Here is a 20,080-nt window from a genome sequence, read left to right as displayed (position 1 = left end):
AAGAAGTACACTCTGAAATTGAATTTAATGTTTTCACACACTTAATTTTATGTTAACTGCAATTAAAATGTATTTAACTACATGTACTTACTAAAGCTTTGGTTTCGTAGGGTTAGTTGCATGTAATTATACATACTTTATAGTTAGGTAACACTTTATTTTACAGTGTCCTTGTTACATATGTTACATGTACTTACCATACACTGTAAAATCCAACAGTGATTCTAACTAACACTTTTTAGTTAACTTTACTTAATGTCTTAACTTAATTGTAAAAATCTAGTAATCTGTACTATTCACATACTATGCTTTGTTTACTAAGAAAACCCAAGTTAAGATTAATTGATTGGTTTGAGTGTGTTTTTTGAGGTGGAAAAAATCTTAATGGACTTTTCACTCATTTCCTCCAATTCTGCAGTTATTTTTCTCTGTTTGCATTCTCTCATTTCCCAAAGTCATCTTGAATGTTGAAATTCTAATACAACTGAAACATTTGAGAGAACATCACATAAGCTGACTTCATAAATTGATGTTTATTTTCCTAAAATGTTTTTAATCACCATTATGGCGATTAGTGATCCCTGTGGTTGGGCACTTGGAACTTCACACTATTGTAATTCTCTTCCCATTGATGCAGCGAATGCAACAAGAAATCAGTTCATCGGTTTCAAAGGAAGAGAAGAGATATATATACTGTACATATAAATAATAATATATAAATATATATAAAAATATATTTAAAAAACTATATTCATGTCAATTAATGACCTTTTATAATTTTGTTGCTAACACGCATGTCCTAAACACCTTGTGAAACTTTTATTATATAATCCCTCTATTTTTGTGACAATCTTGCAATTGATCATACTTGAGTCACACAGACTTCCTCATTCAGCCTGCAAAACACAACAATGGTAACAATTATATTTTATTTAAAGTAAATTATCAAGTACTCTCTAAAGTTCTTTTTTAGTTACTAGAACTCTTGTGTAAGTGAACTATACTAACTGAGCATTTGTCAGTACCACATACTATTCCTATTTCACTTTACCTGTTCTTTTAAGGCAATCGTTTGCATGCTTTTTTTAAGTAAGTCCAACTAATTAGATTTTACAGTGTAGAAATAACAGTAAATTATGCATAATTACATGCAACTAACCCTCAACCAAACCCAAATCCTACCCTAACCCTATAGTAAGTACATATAGTTGCTTAATATTACTCAGTCCTTAAATATATAATTACACTGCAAAAATGACACCTTAAAATAAAGTGTAACCATATACCCTTATGTGGTGTTACCCGTAATTATATGGTAATGTCATTTCTGTTGAAACTGAAATATCTGTACAAATTTGTAATGATGAAGCTGCAATTTATTACATTTAAAAAATAACTTGAAAGTAATATTGAATAACACACTTCAGTTAAAATTATAATTAAGTACCTTACTTGAGCTTTAGAAAACACATCAAAATAAATGCATCTTTAAAGCACCTCAAAAGATTATTAAAACATAATGATTTAAAATGTACTTAAACTAAATGTTTTAATTTGAAGTTAAGTGGATTTTTTAAAAGTGTACTTAAAGGGATCGTTCACCCAAAAATACAAATTCTTTCATAATTTACTCACCCTCAAGTTGTTCCAAACCTGTATGAGTTTCTTTCTTCTGCTGAACACAACAGAAGATATTTTGAAGTAACCAAACAGTTGATAGACCTCATTGACTTCCATAGTATTTATTTTTTCCATAGCCTATACAATGGAAGTCAATGGGGTCCAAAAACTGTTTGGTTACTGACATTCTTCAAAATATATTTGTGTTCAGCAGAAGAAACTCATACAGGTTTGGAACAACTTGACGGTGAGTATATTATGAAAGAATTTGTATTTCTGGGTGAACGATCCCTTTAACTGTGTTAAAAAAAACAAAGTCATGAAAGTGTACTCTCTTTAAGTACATTTAAGTTGCCTTTTATTTCATTAATAGGTATTATCTGCAAGTCAAGTTTTTAAAAATATATACTTTTAATATTTGAATACACTACAAGTGCACATTCAATACAATTAAGTGTACTTCTTCTTCACAAGGCTGTGCACAGGTTAGATGATCTGTTTTTAGGTGCTGTACAGGGTGCCGTTTTCAAAAGGGCCTTTATATTTCCACAAAATAGCCGCAGGGTTCATAACATTATTAATTTCATAAAAGTGTGTGTGTTCAAGAGACTTAATTAAGAGTTATCAGGCGTATGTATGTGTGTGTGTGTGTGTGTGTGTGTGTGTGTGTGTGTGTGTGTGTGTGTGTGTGTGTGTGTGTGTGTGTGTGTGTGTGTGTGTGTGTGTGTGTGTGTGTGTGTGTGTGTGTGTGTGTGTGTGTGTTGTAATATACTGTCCCAGATTCCGGCGTTTGATGTTGCGTTCTGAACTTTGATCAGGTTTTGAGGGGACTTGCTTGTTCTGTCTCCTGCAGAATGTAACGACCTTCTGAGAATATAGAGATCAGTGCTTTCTTCATGGTTTAAACTAATGAAGCCAAGACTGGGATGTTGAATTACGCCTTTGTTTGCTGGAAGAGCCTCAGCCATTATCCCGATGACTCTTTAGAAACAGCACTTCACCTCTTACTAAGATACATTATCTTCAGTGGAAGGGCCAGTCAGAGATGTCTTTTCTTGTTAGTCTTAAACAAGACCATGATGCCCTCTGGTGGCCAGTTCTACACTCAATCACTCCTGATGAAGGTCATTGGTTGTTTATAAGAAGTGTTTTTCTAAATTTGATATTTGAACAAATCTGTAAGCCTAAGTATTCAGATTTGGTGCAGATTTGTGGCACTGTGATAAAACAATGTTCTCTGAACGTTCAAAATATAATAAAAAAATAAAAAAAACATTTTCATTTTAGAATTATTCAAATGTTATGGGAACGTTACTTTTGAATGTATAAAGTGTTGTTGTTTTTTAAGCCAGGGTCCTTAGAATTGTCCTAATCTTTCATCCCACTTTGGTTTTCAATAAGCTTATTTATTATTATTATTATTCCTTTTGATGGTCACATTTGGGAGATTCATCCAAAAATCAGTTAATCAGATTACACTGAAAAACATATTTTTTAATGTTTTTTAAAAAAAAGTCTCTTATGTTCACAAAGGCTGCATTTATTTGCTCAAAAATACAGTAAAAACAGTAATATTTTGAAACATTATTCTAATTTAAAATAACTGTTTTCTATTGAACATATACAGCGTGTATTTAAATCATGCAATTTAGTGATACAAAGCTGAATTTTCAGCATCATTACTCCAGTCTTCAGTGTTACATGATCCTTCAGAAATCATACTAATATGCTAATAATCTAATACATTCAAAAAATGTGTTATCATTGTTAAAAAGAACAGCATTTATTTTAAATAAATCTTTTTTTCAGGTCTTTACTGCCACTTCTGATCAATTTAATGCATCCTTGCTGAATAAAAGTGTTCATTTCTTTAAAAAAATAAAAACAGACTACTGACCCTAAAATACTTGAAAACCTTCTTACAAAAAGCACAGAGACACTGCACACTTGTTTAAGGAAGAATCCGACAGAACAAGGAGACTCTGCCAACCCGCAGCCGCTCACGGAAGCTCCAGCTCTAAAAACTGGGGTCAGAGTCTCGAGTTTCCACTGATCAGGAGGTGAAGAGAGACTCCAGGACCGGCGCAATTTCCGAACTGAGACAGCATGTTCCTGTGGTCAGTGGAGCGCAGCTGTTCTCCCCGTCTTCTCTGTCATCAGTTCACCTGACTTACTTCAAAGTCCCAAGTGAAGAAATCTGCTGATTGTTTCACAATGTCATACTTGGAAACTTTCTTGAGGTTTCTAATGGCTAATATATATGGATTGAAACTGAAAAATGTCTCAATGTATTGTCTATAGATATATCTTAACCAAAATAGCCTCTGAAAAAGAAAAATATCTGGATTTACTCATATATACAGGGTATATATATATTTATAATATATGGCATTTGCCTCTGTGCAGTCTTCAAATGATGAAAGCAGCCTTATGACCTCAGGTTCTCCATTCAAGGATTTGTTTGATAGTTGACTTTACACAGTGTGTATTTGTTGGCCTTGTTCACTTGTTGTCATTTCCAGCTTGACTGAGGATGCTGAAGTCAAACGTACGCGTTCCTCTCAAACTGCCTGCCAGAAAAGCTTTGGTCTGGAGGATCTTTCCGAGGAGTCGCAGGGCTCTTGCCCATCGCAGTGATCTTGGTTCTTTTTGATATGAAAGACGTGGCACCGTTGTAGGAGTATTCCCTGTCAGAGAGGAGAATGATTTCAAGATATTAGAACCAGTGTTGTTATTGTTAACTAAAATCAAAACTATAAAAAATAATAATAATCAAAAACTAGTAGTAATTTGAAAAAAAAAAGTATAAGTAAGTTGAAACAATAAAATTACTAAAACGGAAATTGAAAAACTAAACAAATTAAAGCTATATAGAAATATAATTAATAAAATAATAGCTACTTTATTATATAAATAATATAGAACAATACAGAATTTTTTTGTCGTTTTTACATTGCCTTTACTTATCAAAATAAGTTAAGCAATTTTCACCTTTTTTTATCAATTATACAAGATTCAACTCGTTTTAAAATCACTTTAATGTAAATGACTTAAACATCCAAGTTAATTGTACTTAAAATTAAGGCAGCAACTTTTTTTTACAGTGTAGAATAACATATTAAAAATGTTTTGCACAACCTTCTCTCAGACCATTAGAATAAAATATCTGTGTGCACAGAATAAAGAAATTTCATCAAATGATCATTTTTGGGCGAAGCATTCCTATTAACAATCTGATTGATTGGTTGATTGGTTGATTGATTGGTTGATTGATTGATTGATTGATTGATTGATTGATTGATTGATTGATTGATTAGTTGATTGATTGATTGATTTTAAGAAACAGTTTGACACAATTTTAAGTTGTTAGTTTTTCTGATGTTTAAGAATATATTTTTTAAATATCATACTAAAATAAAATTACTGTGAATGGATGGGCTATGTTTCAAAGAGGTGTATTTGACATGTAAACATGGACATTCATTTGTTAATATTTTAGGATGCGGACATGAAAATTCCAAATGAAATTCCTTTTAAACCCTCCTAATGCATTATAAAAACTGTATACGCCTTTTTCATTCCAGGGTCTGTTTGGACCCGGTGGAACGTAAGCTTGTACAACATAACTTAATATTTTAGTATAAAACCATACTGTATCAGTAACTTCTCATTATTGCACAAATGAGTTTTAAGTGTTACCATGTTTTACCATGCTTTTACTTCATTTACCCCCTTTAAAATAAAATAAAATAAATCTTTGAAATTTAAAAATTTTCAAGAACTAGCAAAAACCAATGAGATGCAAGAAAATATATATTTTAATCAATATTTATGGGAACATTTATTTGATATATTGTTATCCACTTCAGTGGATTTAATTTCATTTATTTGAAACTTATAACTCATGACTGGTCAAAACTTCTAAATTTATGAAACCTAAAAAATTTTTTTTAACAAAACAACATCAATATTACTCTGAAATGTTTTCAAACAAAATATAAAAATTTTACTTGCCAACACTTTTACTTTCATATGAAAAAAATTACGATAAACAGCTTTAATCTCCTTTTCACGCTGCAATGGTTCACCAATAGGTGGCAGCAAAGTGGAATATGGACTTTTTCTTTTCCAAACCCTCTTTCCTTTTTCAAATTTAGACCATTTGGTCAATGAAATTTTGCTCTACAAACACATTAATTAGTTTGGCATTTTATTTCAATTTTAGAATTATTGTGTGTGCATGAGCGTGCAATGTTTATAAACAAAATGTATTTTTACGGAAGTAATTTTAGACAAATCTAGATGTAAATAGATGTAAGAAAAAAGCCACAGTTCACTTTCGGGTCAAAATGGACCCGAACTTAAAAGGCCTAAAAATTTAGTTTAAATGGTTATATCTCTAACATTGTATGATAAAAAATTCTAGGGGGGAAAAGTGTGTGTATTTTGACCATCTTACTTGCGGTCAAAATACACATCTTACCATCTTCATCTTCGTTCTAAAAACTATGGATTTTTTTTTCTATTTATTTATGTACCTCTTCTGAGTCAAGATGGACCCGAATGCAATAGGAGGTTTAAATATATATATATATATATGTATATATATATTTTAGGACCCCTTAAAAACAGGCGAAACAGTATGCATGTGGACAATCTAAGAATCAGACCTGATAATGAATCCCTCTGACATGGAAAAGCAAAAGATAAATCCTCCAAGAATGCTGAGAACTGATCCTGCCCAGCCAATGAACAGGGCCGCCCCGAGTTCAAACCTAAATCCAAACAGGCAAAACACTGGTGCTGGTAATAGGTAATGAGAAAGGAAATTGCAGGAAGAATGTTACAATGGGATGCTATTGCTTACTTCTGTTTCACAAATAAGGGGTCAAAAAACTCTGACGTGATCCGGTGTGCGTAGAGAGAACAGGCGGTCAAAGAGCAGATTCCTGCACAGAGGATGGGTGTATAGTTACAGGACACTCTCATTCTGAAAAGTGGGAATTGCAAATGCTTTAGAAAAGAAACCATGACCTATAGGCAACATTTACCACTGAGAATAAAGTGCAGTCCACACAGACAGGTGATCCTGGCTTTGGTGGTCTCTGATCCCCCTATTTTAGTACACTTCATGCCCACTAGCGCCAGGATAGCTCCAAAAAATCCCAGGCACACAGCTGAGATCATCAGTCCACGACACACCTGGATATAAGCTGCAGGAACAGCAGAAGCAGAAGCAATATATATATCAGGGAATAATTTATTATACAATCACTGGGATAAACAGGAAGATTTTTTTTTTTTTTTTGCTTGCCTGGTCGGGCCAGTAGATCAGATTTCTGCTTGCACTAACATTTTCACTGGTGCCAACACACAAAAAAAATTATATGTTATACAGTTACTGAAAATGTATCATTTAAATTTATAATTTAACATAATTATTTACTTTGCCTATATTTCTGCTTATTTGGTTTTTAATACAAATTAAATCTAGTTTTATTTTTGTTAATTTTCTTTAATCTGTTCTGATTATTTTATGATTATTTTTAAATCATTTTTATGTAAAGCACAATAAATTGTGTGTATATATAATACAATAACTGAATTATTAAAATGATTGTAAATTATTAGAAAATGTATTTTAAACCTTTTATTATTATTATTATTATTCACTATTATTTATATAAAAAAATATTTAAAGTTTTCTTTACAGAGAAAATCTACAATAAAAGCTAAAGGTAAAAGTCATTCTAAATAGGTATAAAGTCATAAATTCATAAACTTGGTCTGGAAAATGATGGAATACATCTACACAAAACACTACAGATCGGCTTATTATTTTCAACCCATTCTTACTGATGCTACCGAGACTAACACAAGCCATTCTTGCAACTTCGATAACACCTCATCTATGTTATGATGTCACTGATACTCCCAGTAATGTACATTGCAAATGGGCCTCACACCATAGCAACCACATAGCAACAGGCTAACAATCCCTCAGGGTGCGTCTCAATCCGCTCCCCAGCTCGTGAATCAGCATATCGTGTCCACGAATCCGGGCACTGGTAAGGACCCTGCTCCACTACTCACTGGGACAGTGATTACTCAATTTCCAGCAACATGTTACCGCTGGTATAAATCGACAACTAGCAGGACATATATATTTTTGATTAAAACGCTGTATAAACACATTGTTCTGTAACATATGTGTTCACTGGTGATTTATGCTGACATATAATAAAAAGAGGTTTGTCTTTTCAAATCTTCTATCACGTGTCATTATATTCATTGAGTTGGCTCGCGCGTTTCGTGCTTCAGAAATGTGAAATAATTTCCGGTAAGGGAACATAGATGCTCCCAGGATTTCACGGTGCATTGTGGGATTTGTTTAGGGAGCGAACGTTCTAGTGCACTGGAAGGATTTCGCGATTGAGAAAGCCCTTAAAATGGCGGATTCCCTGATCAGCGCCCCGACTACTGAACTAGATTGATACGCACCCTCACCTTAGCAAGCATACAGAGACGACACCACGATCTCCCTCAACACATGTAGCATCTTTCATCTTTCCCAAATTCAAATATAAAAAGTTTGGAGGCCGGTCATTTGCCGTCCAGGGCCCTAATCTGTGGAACGCTTTACCAACACTCCTACGAAGCATCACCGTGTTGAGTGTTTTTAAATCGCAGTTGAAAACACATCTGTTCAGACAAGCTTTTAACACGTAACTGTGTTACATAACTCTGACTCGACTGCTATTTTTTATGTATATTTGTGTTTTATTTTCTGTTGTCTATTGATGCTTTTACTGGAAAGCGCCTTGTGCACCTTTTGGCTGTTGTAAGGCGCTCTAAAAATAAAATTTGATTGATTGATTGATTAAACTCTCCAGTTAGCCGTCAAAGAGGTCACATCACAAATATGCAGCGCCTCAAACAAGCCAATTATGCATTAAACATTCAATACATGACCTATTAACCACCTGCTTTTGCACGGCAGCCTGAGGGAACTGTGTCTGTGTGCTTTCTCCTGTTTGTGGGTGTGCCATCCAGACATAATTAAGCTAAAGTGTGGTTATTATAAACACTATTTTTCTACTTGCCTTAAGATAATACTGTACATTCCTGCAGGTTGTAACAGAAGTAGCAAGTCAGAAATATTAAGTTTGAGACAAGCAGATCATTTTGTTTCTCTTTTTTACCTCCACAGAGCTCAAATGATTGCATTCTTAAACTGGTGTCAGCATCATGTTAAATGCATTAAGCACAATCATAACACAATAAACTCCCTGTTTAAATGGTCAAGTGATCGGTTTGGCTTCGGTTTGTTTGTGTTGTGGAAGCTTCTGGCTAAAGCAGCATAAGGGCAATCCAACACCATGCTACTCTTTTTCCGAACAATTAGACACCAGGATCTTCTGGGAGAAGGAAAAGGGACCAATAACTCACAAACACATTCAGACCATTCATTCAGGCAAGAAATAAAAAGTCAATAAAAGTCAATAAAAGTAAGTAATAAAGTACCATCCAGTGCGAGCATTGAAGGAAAGTCCTTGCAGTTGGAGACTCCGGTTGAATCCGTAACACACGTCTTCCAGAGATTGGACCAAAATGTTGCCGTGGTGATGACCGTCCCATCCACTGACGACACTTTCCAGTAGTCAGTTGGGATTGTGGAGGAGATCAGAATCCATCCAGATATGGTAAAAATGAAGGCAATGATCTCGGTTCCCATATTACCCATTTCCCAATGTTCTATTAAAGTTAAATGCAGAGAAGAGTCTGGTCTCAGCAGGATTCAGTTCATCCGTAAGGGGTTCTGAGTCTGGACTGAACCGTTTGTTTGACGGGTCTCCCCCCCAAAGCTGCTTTATATTCAGCAGGGAGGGCTCTGGCTACTAACCTTTTCAACAGCTGACCAATAGCTTTTTGTTTTCACATTAACTACCCACGACACCACACACACTCGCATACACACACACCCACCCAAACATCACTCTGCAAGAATCATTTTAAGAGAGTCTGCAAAGATGCTGGAGGTCAGGAGGTGAGTACATAAAAGATGGGTGTTATTGGAAGGGCCTGAAAAGTCAATGCTTCTAGCGGATATTGAGGAAAAATGTTCAGATAAGGGTCTGATGTGAGAGATAGAACTTTAAAGTCTGTCATTTTGTATTTAGGATTCATTTGGACCAGCGCGAGAACAAACCTCTTGCGGAAGCTCAAAGTGCTGCGTAACAAGAGAATGAACCTCATTGGTTCTCTCACGTTAAGCGAACACGCATGAGCCTAAATTCAATCTGTTCATCATATAAAGTGATTGAGTCTCTTCAAAAAATTTTGATGTAGATATACACATGTACACTTCTGTGTGAACTAACCCTTTAAAATTATTTATTCGTTTTTATTTTTATATTTTATTTTTCATTTTAGCTAAACTTTTAGTAAATTTTTTTATGTGTTATGTTTAAATTTTTTATTACAATGATTTTATTTCAGTCTTAATTTTAATTATTTTAGCATATGAAGTTAAACTGTATGAAAATAAAATAAGTTTACGGTTAAATAAAAAAAAAAGTTTCTTATTTAAGTTGATGTTTATTATCAAAAATGTTTTTTATGGTTTCAGTTTAACTATAACAACCAAGATTTGGACCAAGGTTGAGGTTCTAATCTGAGGTTTCGTTGCCATCTAGAGGTACTGTAAGAATTTGGGTGAATCCTCTGTGATACGAGAATGAATAAAAAATGATGTATTGTTATATAAGCACCAGTTTTATCTTTCATTGCAATTCATGTTTTTGCATTGGTCCTGCAATTATGTTTTTATGTGTTAAAAAGTGTGCTTCAAAACTCGCAGGAGAGAGTGCATGTAAAATATCCACACTGTCTAGAATTTCAGTCATGCTTCCTGTGTGAACACTACACCTTGAGCTTAAAATAACAGATCTTCACTTTTCTAAAATGTCACCGGTGTTTTACTGCTGTTTAATAAAAAAGGAGCATTTGGCAAGAATATTGAAATGGTAAATGTGTTTGTATGTGTGAGTTGGAGAGCATGTTTGTGTAACCAGGAGGCTCCAGTTAGCAGAGGTCAAATGGGTCTTCCTGCCTGTTCTCAGGCTAGGATCCTGTTAAAGGTTTCCCTCAGTCCCCCAGAGGGAGTTACAAAACATAACCTGACCTGACCAAAACAGTGAGGCTTCTTCAGTCAACAGCTGCTCGGCTCAGCCAAGAACACATAAATTACAATTATATAATGTTTGAAGGTAGTATCAGTTACATTGATCATTTCATTTAATAACTTATTAGGTCAACAAAACAACAGCGTTATTTCGGGAATGTAACGAAACCTTTACAATATAAATAGGCTACAAAAATTTGTTAAATTCTGAAGAAACTGTAAAAAGTCATGTGGTTTCAGTAAACGAGGCTTTGTTCAATAATAACTGTTACAAAATGTTTCAAATGTTCAGAACAGGCGAAATATCTATATATTTTTTACCTGATCTCAGACGATCAGTTTTATTATTTTAAGGTCACATTTGTATAATAAAAAATTAAGAACAGTAGTTCATTGTCTCTTATTGGCCTGAGTAGCCTAGTGGGGCATAAGCAGATACAGCATAACACATACAACTGAGATTGTACAAATTCATTAGCCTGGTTAAAATCAGACCATTCTCAGTAGTTACTGAGTTATGGTCTGGCAAAGCTTCATTAATAACTCATTTCCAAAGGGGCGTCACCAACGGACGTCGCTCAAATGCCTCTGGGCACAATTGGATAGACCTAAAACCAATCAGAGCGATCGACATCGTGTAAAGCCATATGCTGCGTCCCAATTCGCCTAAGTTACACTACGCCATAAAAGTATGTACTCTTTTTGTGAAGAAAAGGTATTTACTTTTGAATGTGTAGCAAAAACGTAGGCAAGCTTTGGGACATACTACTTTGTCATCTTTATCGGACGGATCTGTCGCGTGCGTCCTGTCACGTAAACTGCCCTATCAATCATCTTGTTAAAATCCTCTAATCGAATTACATTTCCTACCGTTTCGGAGAGAAATGTAGCAGCACGTTCATCTGCCAGTGGGTCTTTCATGGAGACTGTCCTCATGTGTTTGCAATTTGAATATAATAATGCATTTAAAAGTTGGTGCGCTTCACCAACGGACGTCGCTCAAATGCCTCTGGTCGCAATTGGATAGACCTAAAACCAATCAGAGCGATCGTCATTGTTTAAAGCCCGCCTCAACGTTTCTGATTGGTGCCGCGATTTCGACGGATTAGAAATGGGCTTGAATGAGCTCTTTGCCAGACTACTTGCAGAGCAAATCTAAATTTGCCGGAAGTTGTCTGGGTTTTTCATACAATTCATACAAATTAGCCACTAATTCGCTAAAACGGAAAATAGGTATGAATTGGCCTTACAAACTGCCAGATTCATCCCCACAGAAGAGCAGTGCAGAAACAAAGCACAACTCTGGAAATAACTTTCAAAATTTTTTTTGCATTTCTATGTGGTTGCTATGGTGTAGCTAGGTAGTGGCCTACTGGTCAAAAACAAAAACATGTGGTCTCGGGTCAAAAGGCTTTGCTCCCTCTTCAATGTCAAATCTTTATATCTTTATAAAGATATAACTCTCTCTACTCTCTCTCTCTCTCTCTCTCTCTCTCTCTCTCTCTATATATATATATAGAAGTCAACATTTGAAGTGTTGCATCACAGTTGTCCTAAGACAGGAACAGGTATTGTTAAAAATTCATGTAAAACTTTGATAAAGGTTTTGATCCACTTCACATGTTGACTACTGTACTATATACTCACCAGCCACTTTATTAGGTACACTTTGTTAGTAACGCGTTGGACCCCCTTTTGCAACTATTTGGGTATTTTTTTTCTACTATGGAAGTCAATGGGTGCTGTCAACTGTCTGGTTACCAACATTTTTTTTGCTCAACAGAAGAAAGAAACTCATACAGGTTTGGAGCAACTTAAGGGTGATTAAATGATGACAACATTTTCATTTTTGGGTGAACGATCCCTTCAAAAAAGAAAAAAAAAGGTTCAGAGGAATATCACTGGAAAAAGAAAGGGTTATGATCAGGTAAAAGTTTTAGGACCCGCATTAATAATTGTAAAGCTTTCCAGCGCTGGAGAGAGAGTAGCGGGAAGCAACACATATGTGGGCGTGTTGAATCCACATTTACTATATGTGGCCCTGATCTGGGGCCTATACCATGAAGCCGGTTTAGGTGGCTAGCCAGCTATGTTTCAGTTTAGTTTCCGCCAACCCTGGGTTTTAGGTACTATGAAAGTAGCTTGGGTTTTAGGTACTATGAAAGTAGCTTGGCTTTAATCGGTGTTCGTTGCCATGGTATCTTACGCTGCACGGCTAACCTGCTCCGGGGCAGGTTATGTTCTGGATTCAAGATCTCAGACTGAAGTTTGACCAATCAGCTGAGAGCAAAGAAACATATAGGTGACGTAACTTATTACAAGTGTCTGTTACAATGACTTTACCTTTTCTTCCAAATCCTGTGACATCTCAGCGCAAATTGTTTGACGAGCACTTCGTAGAGAAAGAGTTTTTAGCCAGACAAAATCCCCTTGCCTTTCCTGATAGTTATTTGTATGAAAGATACAGATTTTCCGCGGAAGGAATGTCTTATCTTTGCGAACTTCTTGAGCCGCACATAAAGAATTTAACACGTCGAATTTATGCACTTACTGTAACGCAAATGGTATTGCGTTGCGTTTTTTTTTTTCTTGCACGGTGGGTGACGCACAGAAGCTATAGGGGAAAACACGGTTTGTCGAACCATTCGTAAGGTGGTCCTCGCTCTGCAGGAGTACATGAATAGTTTAAATAATAGTGTTCCCCGGACATGTATCGGCCTTGTCGATAAAAGAGGGCTTTTATAAAATTGCCGGTAAGATATATTGATAGGGTGACATCACATGAACACATTTTTTTTTTTTTTTTTAAAAAGCAAATTGCACAAATGTACTATACAATATAATACATGTTAAGAATTTTTTTTTTATCTTTATTATTATTCTGTTCATCTTATGATAGGATTCCCTAGCTTTCTTAGTAGTACAAATACGTTCTATATTTATGTAAAATTATGTATGTATGTGTAGCCTATGTGTAATATAGCCTATAGCCTATTTTTATAATATACCGGTATATAAAAATGTGCATGTATCAAAAATAGCAAAAATATTGCATGCAGCAAAAATAGTATATAGGCTATATTACACATATAGGCTACACATACATACATAAATCATTTTACATAAATATAGAACGTATTTGTTTAACTTACACATTAACAATCAGCAATCTTTCTCCAACAGTCTTCTCTTGCTTTGGCAGCAGAGACCGTATTGTTTCGAGCTTGAAATACATATTTAAATTCATCGTAATTCTGAATGATTATCTCTTGCTCCTCCGCGGAAAAATATATCGCTCTCGACCCGCGATTGGTTGTTCAGTGTCGACGTCACTCTTTTATGTGCACGCGCGTGTGGAGTAATCATAGCTTAAGGATCAAAGCCTGAGTTGACAGAGAAAGTTGATGAGCTGCATCATGGTACCAATAAAGCCTGATAGCATCGGTTTGGTTTTGTCAACTCAAAACTAATCCTGTAACCTCGAGTTTGTTCAGCTACCTTCATGGTACAGGTCCCTGGGCCGACACTATGTTGGTGTCTGGGATTTTAAGTATCAACAGTGTTCAGCAATGTCCCTTTAGGGCAGGGTTTCTCAAACTCGGTCCTGGAGGGCCACTGTCCTGCACAGTTTAGCTCCAACCCTGATCAAACACACCTGAGCAAGCTAATCAATGTCTTCAGGATCACTAGAAACTCACAGCTAGGTGTGTTTGATCAGGGTTGGAGCTAAACTGTGCAGGACAGTGGCCCTCCAGGACCGAGTTTGAGAAACCCTGCTTTAGGGTATAGGTGAGCGATTTGGGACACAGCCCGTGTCTACATTCCTAAATGCGTTGAGTTGCTACAATGTGATTGGCGGATTAGATATTTGTGTTAATGAGCAGTTGAATAGGTGTGCCTAATAAAGTGGCCAGTGAGTGAAGATCAGTTAAGCAACTAAATAAAATACAAAATTACTAACAACTTCTTTTCCCCTGAACATGTTAGAGAGACATTCTCTCTTGTGCCCGTGGGGATGGATGACTCAAAACAGCCAGTAATTGTTTTTGAGGTGAGCTGTTGCTGAGTGATACAAGGTCAGCGAGAACGTCAAACCAAATATCTGCTGTCATAACAACCATGTAGATTCCCTCGAGATCTCTGTATTGAGCCAAATTAAACACATGTATCACCTCCAATGTGCAATTACACTGTTGCAAATTACATGTGTGAAATTAATCTTACATTTACATTTTACATTTATTCATTTAGCTGACGCTTTTATCCAAAGCGACTTACAATTGCTAATTATGTCAGAGGTCGCACGCCTCTGGAGCAACTAGGGGTTAAGTGTCTTGCTCAGGGACACATTGGTGTCTCACAGTGGATTCGAACCCGGGTCTCTCACACCAAAGGCATGTGTCTTATCCATTGCGCCACCCCTACCACCCCTACCACCCCTACCACCCCTCTTGCCATACGAAAGGGAGAATGTGGCACTTTTATGATTGCAGAGTAATTTAGGATGGGGGCATTCATCTTCAGGAAGCTTAAAGATCACAAACCTGACATCATCATGACATGACTTCTTAGAAAAATGTGAAAGACTCAAATGAGTCACACAAAACTAGTTAATATTTGCATGCCAGACAGAGTAGAGTACCCTCAAGTTAACTAAGATTTACCCTTGAAAAATGACACAACGGTTTATCAGAATGACTTCATGATAGCATTCCCGGGGAAGTTGACTGAACATGTCTCTACATGTTTAAGAGCAATGCACCACTTACTGTATTTACACCACACAAATTTGAGTTACATAACCCTGAAGAATATGATTTACGATACTCAAACTGAGCAAAGGTCAATAGTTGGCCACTTTCAGCGCTGCCTTTGGAGTAAAGTTTACATATAAAACATTAAGCAAAGTAATAATGACTCAACAAGTTAGGCTTTACAGAGCATGGCATGGAAGTCAATCATTCCTAATGTGCAGTTCTGGCTCAGTTCAGGGCCTCCCTTCTCACGTGTGTGTAAGTGTGTGTGGATCTGTGTCTGTCAGCATTACCTTTATCAGTGTAGTGGCCACCTGCCCTGTATCATTATGGGTCTCTCATCTTCTGTTGTTTCAGTGCTTTATCTATATCGGAAATCCAAGAGAGACAGACAGAGAGCGAGGAAGGAAGAGAGAGATTGAACATACAGTGTGTTTCTCAAAAAGGAATGAGATTTATTTGTGATTGAGCTACAATGTAGGCTACTTCTCGTTGGTAATAATTTAAAGGGGACCTATTGTGCAAAAAATTATTTATGTTTTTGAACATAAATGTGTGACGGCAGTGTGTGTTCACAACCACCCTATAAATCAGGGGTCGGCAAGTAACTTTGGCCGCGGGCCAATATTTTTTTTTAGCCAGTAGATGGCGGGCCAGCTACACGGAGTAGGCCTATGGATACAAATTAAATACTCTAATGGCTCGTTTCCACTGAGCAGTACAGTACGGTACGGTACAGTACGGTACGGTTCGGGTCTGTTAACCATGATCTGGCTAGCGTTTCCACTGCCAACAGTACCCTTACTTGATGGGCGTGGTGTTTCGATCGACGTCATTTTTGCGCGAAGAAGAACATAGTAAACTACAATGGATGACATATACAGCAGATCTTGTTCTTGCTCCTCGACATGTTTGTCACAAGAAGACAAGCGCCGACATTAGGCTTTTCTCAATATTAAGTACGCAAAGTTTGTACTTGCCATGTGCGACTCCTACATGCAAATGGTACAGCGCGTTCTTAAAAGGTCACTCAGCTCGCTCTGCTACTCCGGTTATCTCTGTTACTCTGTATGTACATTTTAAGCAACAATAAAACGAAATATGTTATAAAACACTACTCTGCCTCTTTTCGTTTTCATTTAAATAAATTAAACATTATAGGGACACAAATGTGGTTCATGCACAACGCATATTGATTATTCACTGCACGTTATACGTTATTCTATTTAACGTTATAACAAAACGAAATTTAAAACACAACCCTAACGTTACCTCTTTTCGTTTAAATAATAAAAAAAATTACACATATTACAGGCAATATATGCATTTGTACAAATGTTGCAATAAACATCAGTGATAATCTTGTAATAAGAAAATGACAAGAAACCATATTTCTTTTTGTAAAATTTCAGTTTTATCAATAATAGCCCATATAAAAGTTTAAGTAAAAGGTACAAGAAGCTATACAATAAGAAATAAAGCAAACAATTCAGTCAAATGTCCAAATGCTGCGCTCTAGTCTAACATTACAACAGTAAAGTTAAATACAAATAGCCTATAATATGAAACTAAACTTAGCCCTCGGCCAAAACGATTGACAGGGAACGAATTATATATTCACGAGACCAAAGATCGCCCGTTAGGTCTACACAAGACGAATTATTATATCTCATGTTTAACCACTACCGTCGGAGTCATCGGCGAACGTCAGAAGAACTAACTTAGCCGAGGAAAGGCTCATCCAGCCGGGAAACATGAGCGCCGAGCGCCCGCTGATCGCATGGATCTCACAACCGGGGAAAAACAAATCATCTTTATAAATAAACCACAGATTTGAGCTTTAAACAACTACATTCTCGCCTGAAAAACTCTTAAAATTACATTTCGTGACACAGTAACAGTAGTATTATATTAAACTGTATATTAAAAAATGGCGCTTCTTATGTTGTCATTCCCCTCGTAGCACGCGCAAGTGACGATTCTCTGTCAACCAATCAACGTCCTGCAATGAGTCTAGCTCCACCTTTTAGTACCGTACCACTGTGCTAGGTACCCCAACGGAAGGGTACCCAAAAAGTGGTACGGTACGGTTCGGCTTTTTGGTACCATTCTCAACTTTTGGCAGTGGAAACGCAAATAAAAGGGTACCGACCCGTACCGTACCGTACTGTACCGCTCGGTGGAAACGCGCCATTATATAGGCCTATTATTGTGGAATATGATGTGTCCGTCACCGTCCGTGGACCATTCATTCAATCTTTTTTTTTTTTATTAAAACCAAAAATAAAAAGATGAAAAACGACTTGTTTTTCCATTATTTATTTCCTGAACTGAAATGAAAAAAACGAATAAGGACGGGTTTTCTGATTTTCTGATTGTGCTCAGATCAAAAATAGAAAAAATGAATTACTGGATTAGACAAATTTTAATTTTGATTTTAAATTTTAAATTTAACACCTTATGCATATATCAAGGAAATCATTTTAAACAGATCAAGTACTATTGTGGTAACAGATTACAGCCATTTTAATAAAGGTGTGAATAGCAATCATGCCTCATTCCGTACAGTCCGCCTTTTGAACTTTATTCCTTTTTTTTTTTATTATTATTTATTCAGGGACACACACATACACACCTAAGGTTTAAGGAGGTCTGCGCGGGACTGTTTTTTTTTTCCGTCCCGCTCCCACAAGGTTCTATTCAGCAACCGCTTAAAATATACTCGGTGTTCACCCGCTTTATTTCCCGACCGCCCGCTCCGTCCAAAGTACACCAGAGTTCTGACCGCTAACGTCTTTTGACGCGCGAATGGACACAAAGTGGTCAAGCGTATAACTAGATGCGGCAGGTGCGAATTTTACGCGCTATTCGCGTCCGGTGGGAACGCACAGTTATACTTTAAAATGTAATCCCGCGCCGCATGATTCCCTATGGGCGTTTCACACAGTATGCGGCGGTGAAATCGACTACGGCTTTTCTCAAGTAGTGGAAGAGTTTTGTGCAGCATTTAGGACTACCAAAATAATCCGGCGGGCCAGAAAATATTGCTGGCGGGCCAGTTTTGGCCCGCGGGCCGCCAGTTGCCGTTCCCTGCTATAAATGGTAAAAAATCCACCCATTCCTCTTTTTTAATCCCCATAAATCATAAGCAGTGTTTCAGAACAAGCAGATTGCAGATTGTAGCGTTTGTGACGTCACAAATGATTAGGCTCCGCCCACGACTGCTGACCCCGCCCTGAGTGAGCAGAACACAGTCCGCCATGTTTATCTCCTCACCATATCATTTAACAGCAGCATTCAAGTAAGAGATTTATTCTTATTAATGCTACTAAGTTACTCAATCAAGAGCAGTGAGTGATTTTCAGTTTTTCTTTTGTTGCTTGATTCAAATTAAAAGCAATTAAAAAAAACCAGAACAGATGTTTTAGCTTTTGGCAGAGTATTGGAGGCACGAGCTGTACAGGCTCCGCCCTCTTCTGGAAAGCGGGCGGGGAGCAACAGCAGATCATTTGCATTAAGGACACATGCATGAAAACAGCATGTTTTTCCTTTCACTCAAAAATGTCTAATATGTTACAACATTGTATAATAAATGATCTGTGGGGTATTTTGAGCTAAAACTTTACAAACACATTCTTGGGACACCTGAAACTTATTTACCTCCACTTATAAAAAGGGGCATAATAGGTCAGCTTTAAAATTCAAAGTTTAGTGTACAAAACGTTCTTTTGAATTCTTTATGAAACGCTCGATCTTGTTCACAAACTAATCTTTTTATTTTTACAGACTAATTTTGGTGTGTTCGAGAAGAATTGGAAGAGTCAGATGGAACTGTGTATGATACTTTTATTGTTTTATACTTGTATTCCTAGGCTATTTATTGTAAATGTATGGAATGGAAAAGAACAACCAGTAGCTACATTATTCATAATGTATCCATTTGTGTTTCATAGAAGACAAAACAATAATATGGGTTTGGAACAACATGAGGAAGAGTAAATGATTTTCATTTTTGAAACATTCTATATGTTAAAAAGACTAGATTTGTTGTGTAACTTTTTGTTTTCCTCTGTTTAGACACTGTAATTAAATATGATTGCTTCCAGCACACTGCATGAGTGGGTTGTGTATGCAGAGCTAATAAAGAACAGATGGTAGACAAGAAGCCTCCTCAACCCGAAGCACAATAACACAATCAAAGCTACAAATGTAGCTACATCTCTTGCTTAACTTGCTTAAAAAGAGTAATAACCATAAAATTGAATCCTTCACCAATTGCATCTCACAGCAATCTTCTGAAAATCTGCCGTTTCCTCGTGAGTTCGGTTGATCTCAAACTCCTGCCGAATCCGATCGTCCTCAAAGAAAGAAAATGTACTACAAATCCTACTATGGTGAAGGTTTGGGTCATAAATATTAATTAGGTGACGCTCGACCAGTTGGTCTGATTGGTCGCAAAGTCAAGGATAGGATAGGAAATGATCGCCGTTGGTGCCTGAATATTAATTGGGAGGGTTACCAA

At 36.5% G+C, this 20,080-nt stretch overlaps 1 protein-coding gene across 2 annotated transcripts; it reads right to left on the bottom strand.

Annotated features, from left to right (window-relative positions):
• Positions 1–3,068: 3,068 nt before the first annotated feature.
• Positions 3,069–19,967, bottom strand: cldn10a (claudin 10a). Of its 2 annotated transcripts, XM_082189714.1 has the most exons (7): positions 19,811–19,967; positions 15,852–15,923; positions 9,145–9,375; positions 6,672–6,833; positions 6,488–6,569; positions 6,291–6,395; positions 3,069–4,307 (listed from the first exon to the last, which is right to left on the bottom strand). In XM_082189714.1, exons 3-7 carry the CDS (start codon positions 9,362–9,364, stop codon positions 4,163–4,165), a joined length of 714 nt encoding a protein of 237 aa, XP_082045840.1. In that variant the 5' UTR covers positions 9,365–9,375; positions 15,852–15,923; positions 19,811–19,967; the 3' UTR covers positions 3,069–4,162. The 2 variants fall into 2 exon arrangements, with proteins under 2 accessions (XP_082045840.1, XP_082045841.1); XM_082189715.1 differs by lacking the exons at positions 15,852–15,923; positions 19,811–19,967 and having other exon boundaries at positions 9,145–9,958.
• Between the last annotated feature and the right edge of the window lie 113 nt (positions 19,968–20,080).

This window comes from Leuciscus leuciscus (genome assembly GCF_965113295.1).
Source record: "Leuciscus leuciscus genome assembly, chromosome: 14".
Taxonomy (NCBI): domain Eukaryota; kingdom Metazoa; phylum Chordata; class Actinopteri; order Cypriniformes; family Leuciscidae; genus Leuciscus; species Leuciscus leuciscus.
The sequence above is the reverse complement of the archived record's forward strand: the minus strand, read 5'-3'. Positions and strand labels throughout refer to the sequence as shown.

What these genes read in the sequence shown, in the direction of transcription:
- cldn10a (XM_082189714.1), bottom strand. Translation starts at nt 9,364, where the DNA reads ATGGGTAATATGGGAACCGAGATCATTGCCTTCATTTTTACCATATCT. An exon ending in TTCAATGCTCGCACTGGATG is followed by an intron (nt 6,834 to 9,144) that starts GTACTTTATTAC and finishes CTGTTCCTGCAG; the next exon opens with CTTATATCCAGGTGTGTCGT. An exon ending in TCAGAGGGATTCATTATCAG is followed by an intron (nt 4,308 to 6,290) that starts GTCTGATTCTTA and finishes CCTCTCTGACAG; the next exon opens with GGAATACTCCTACAACGGTG.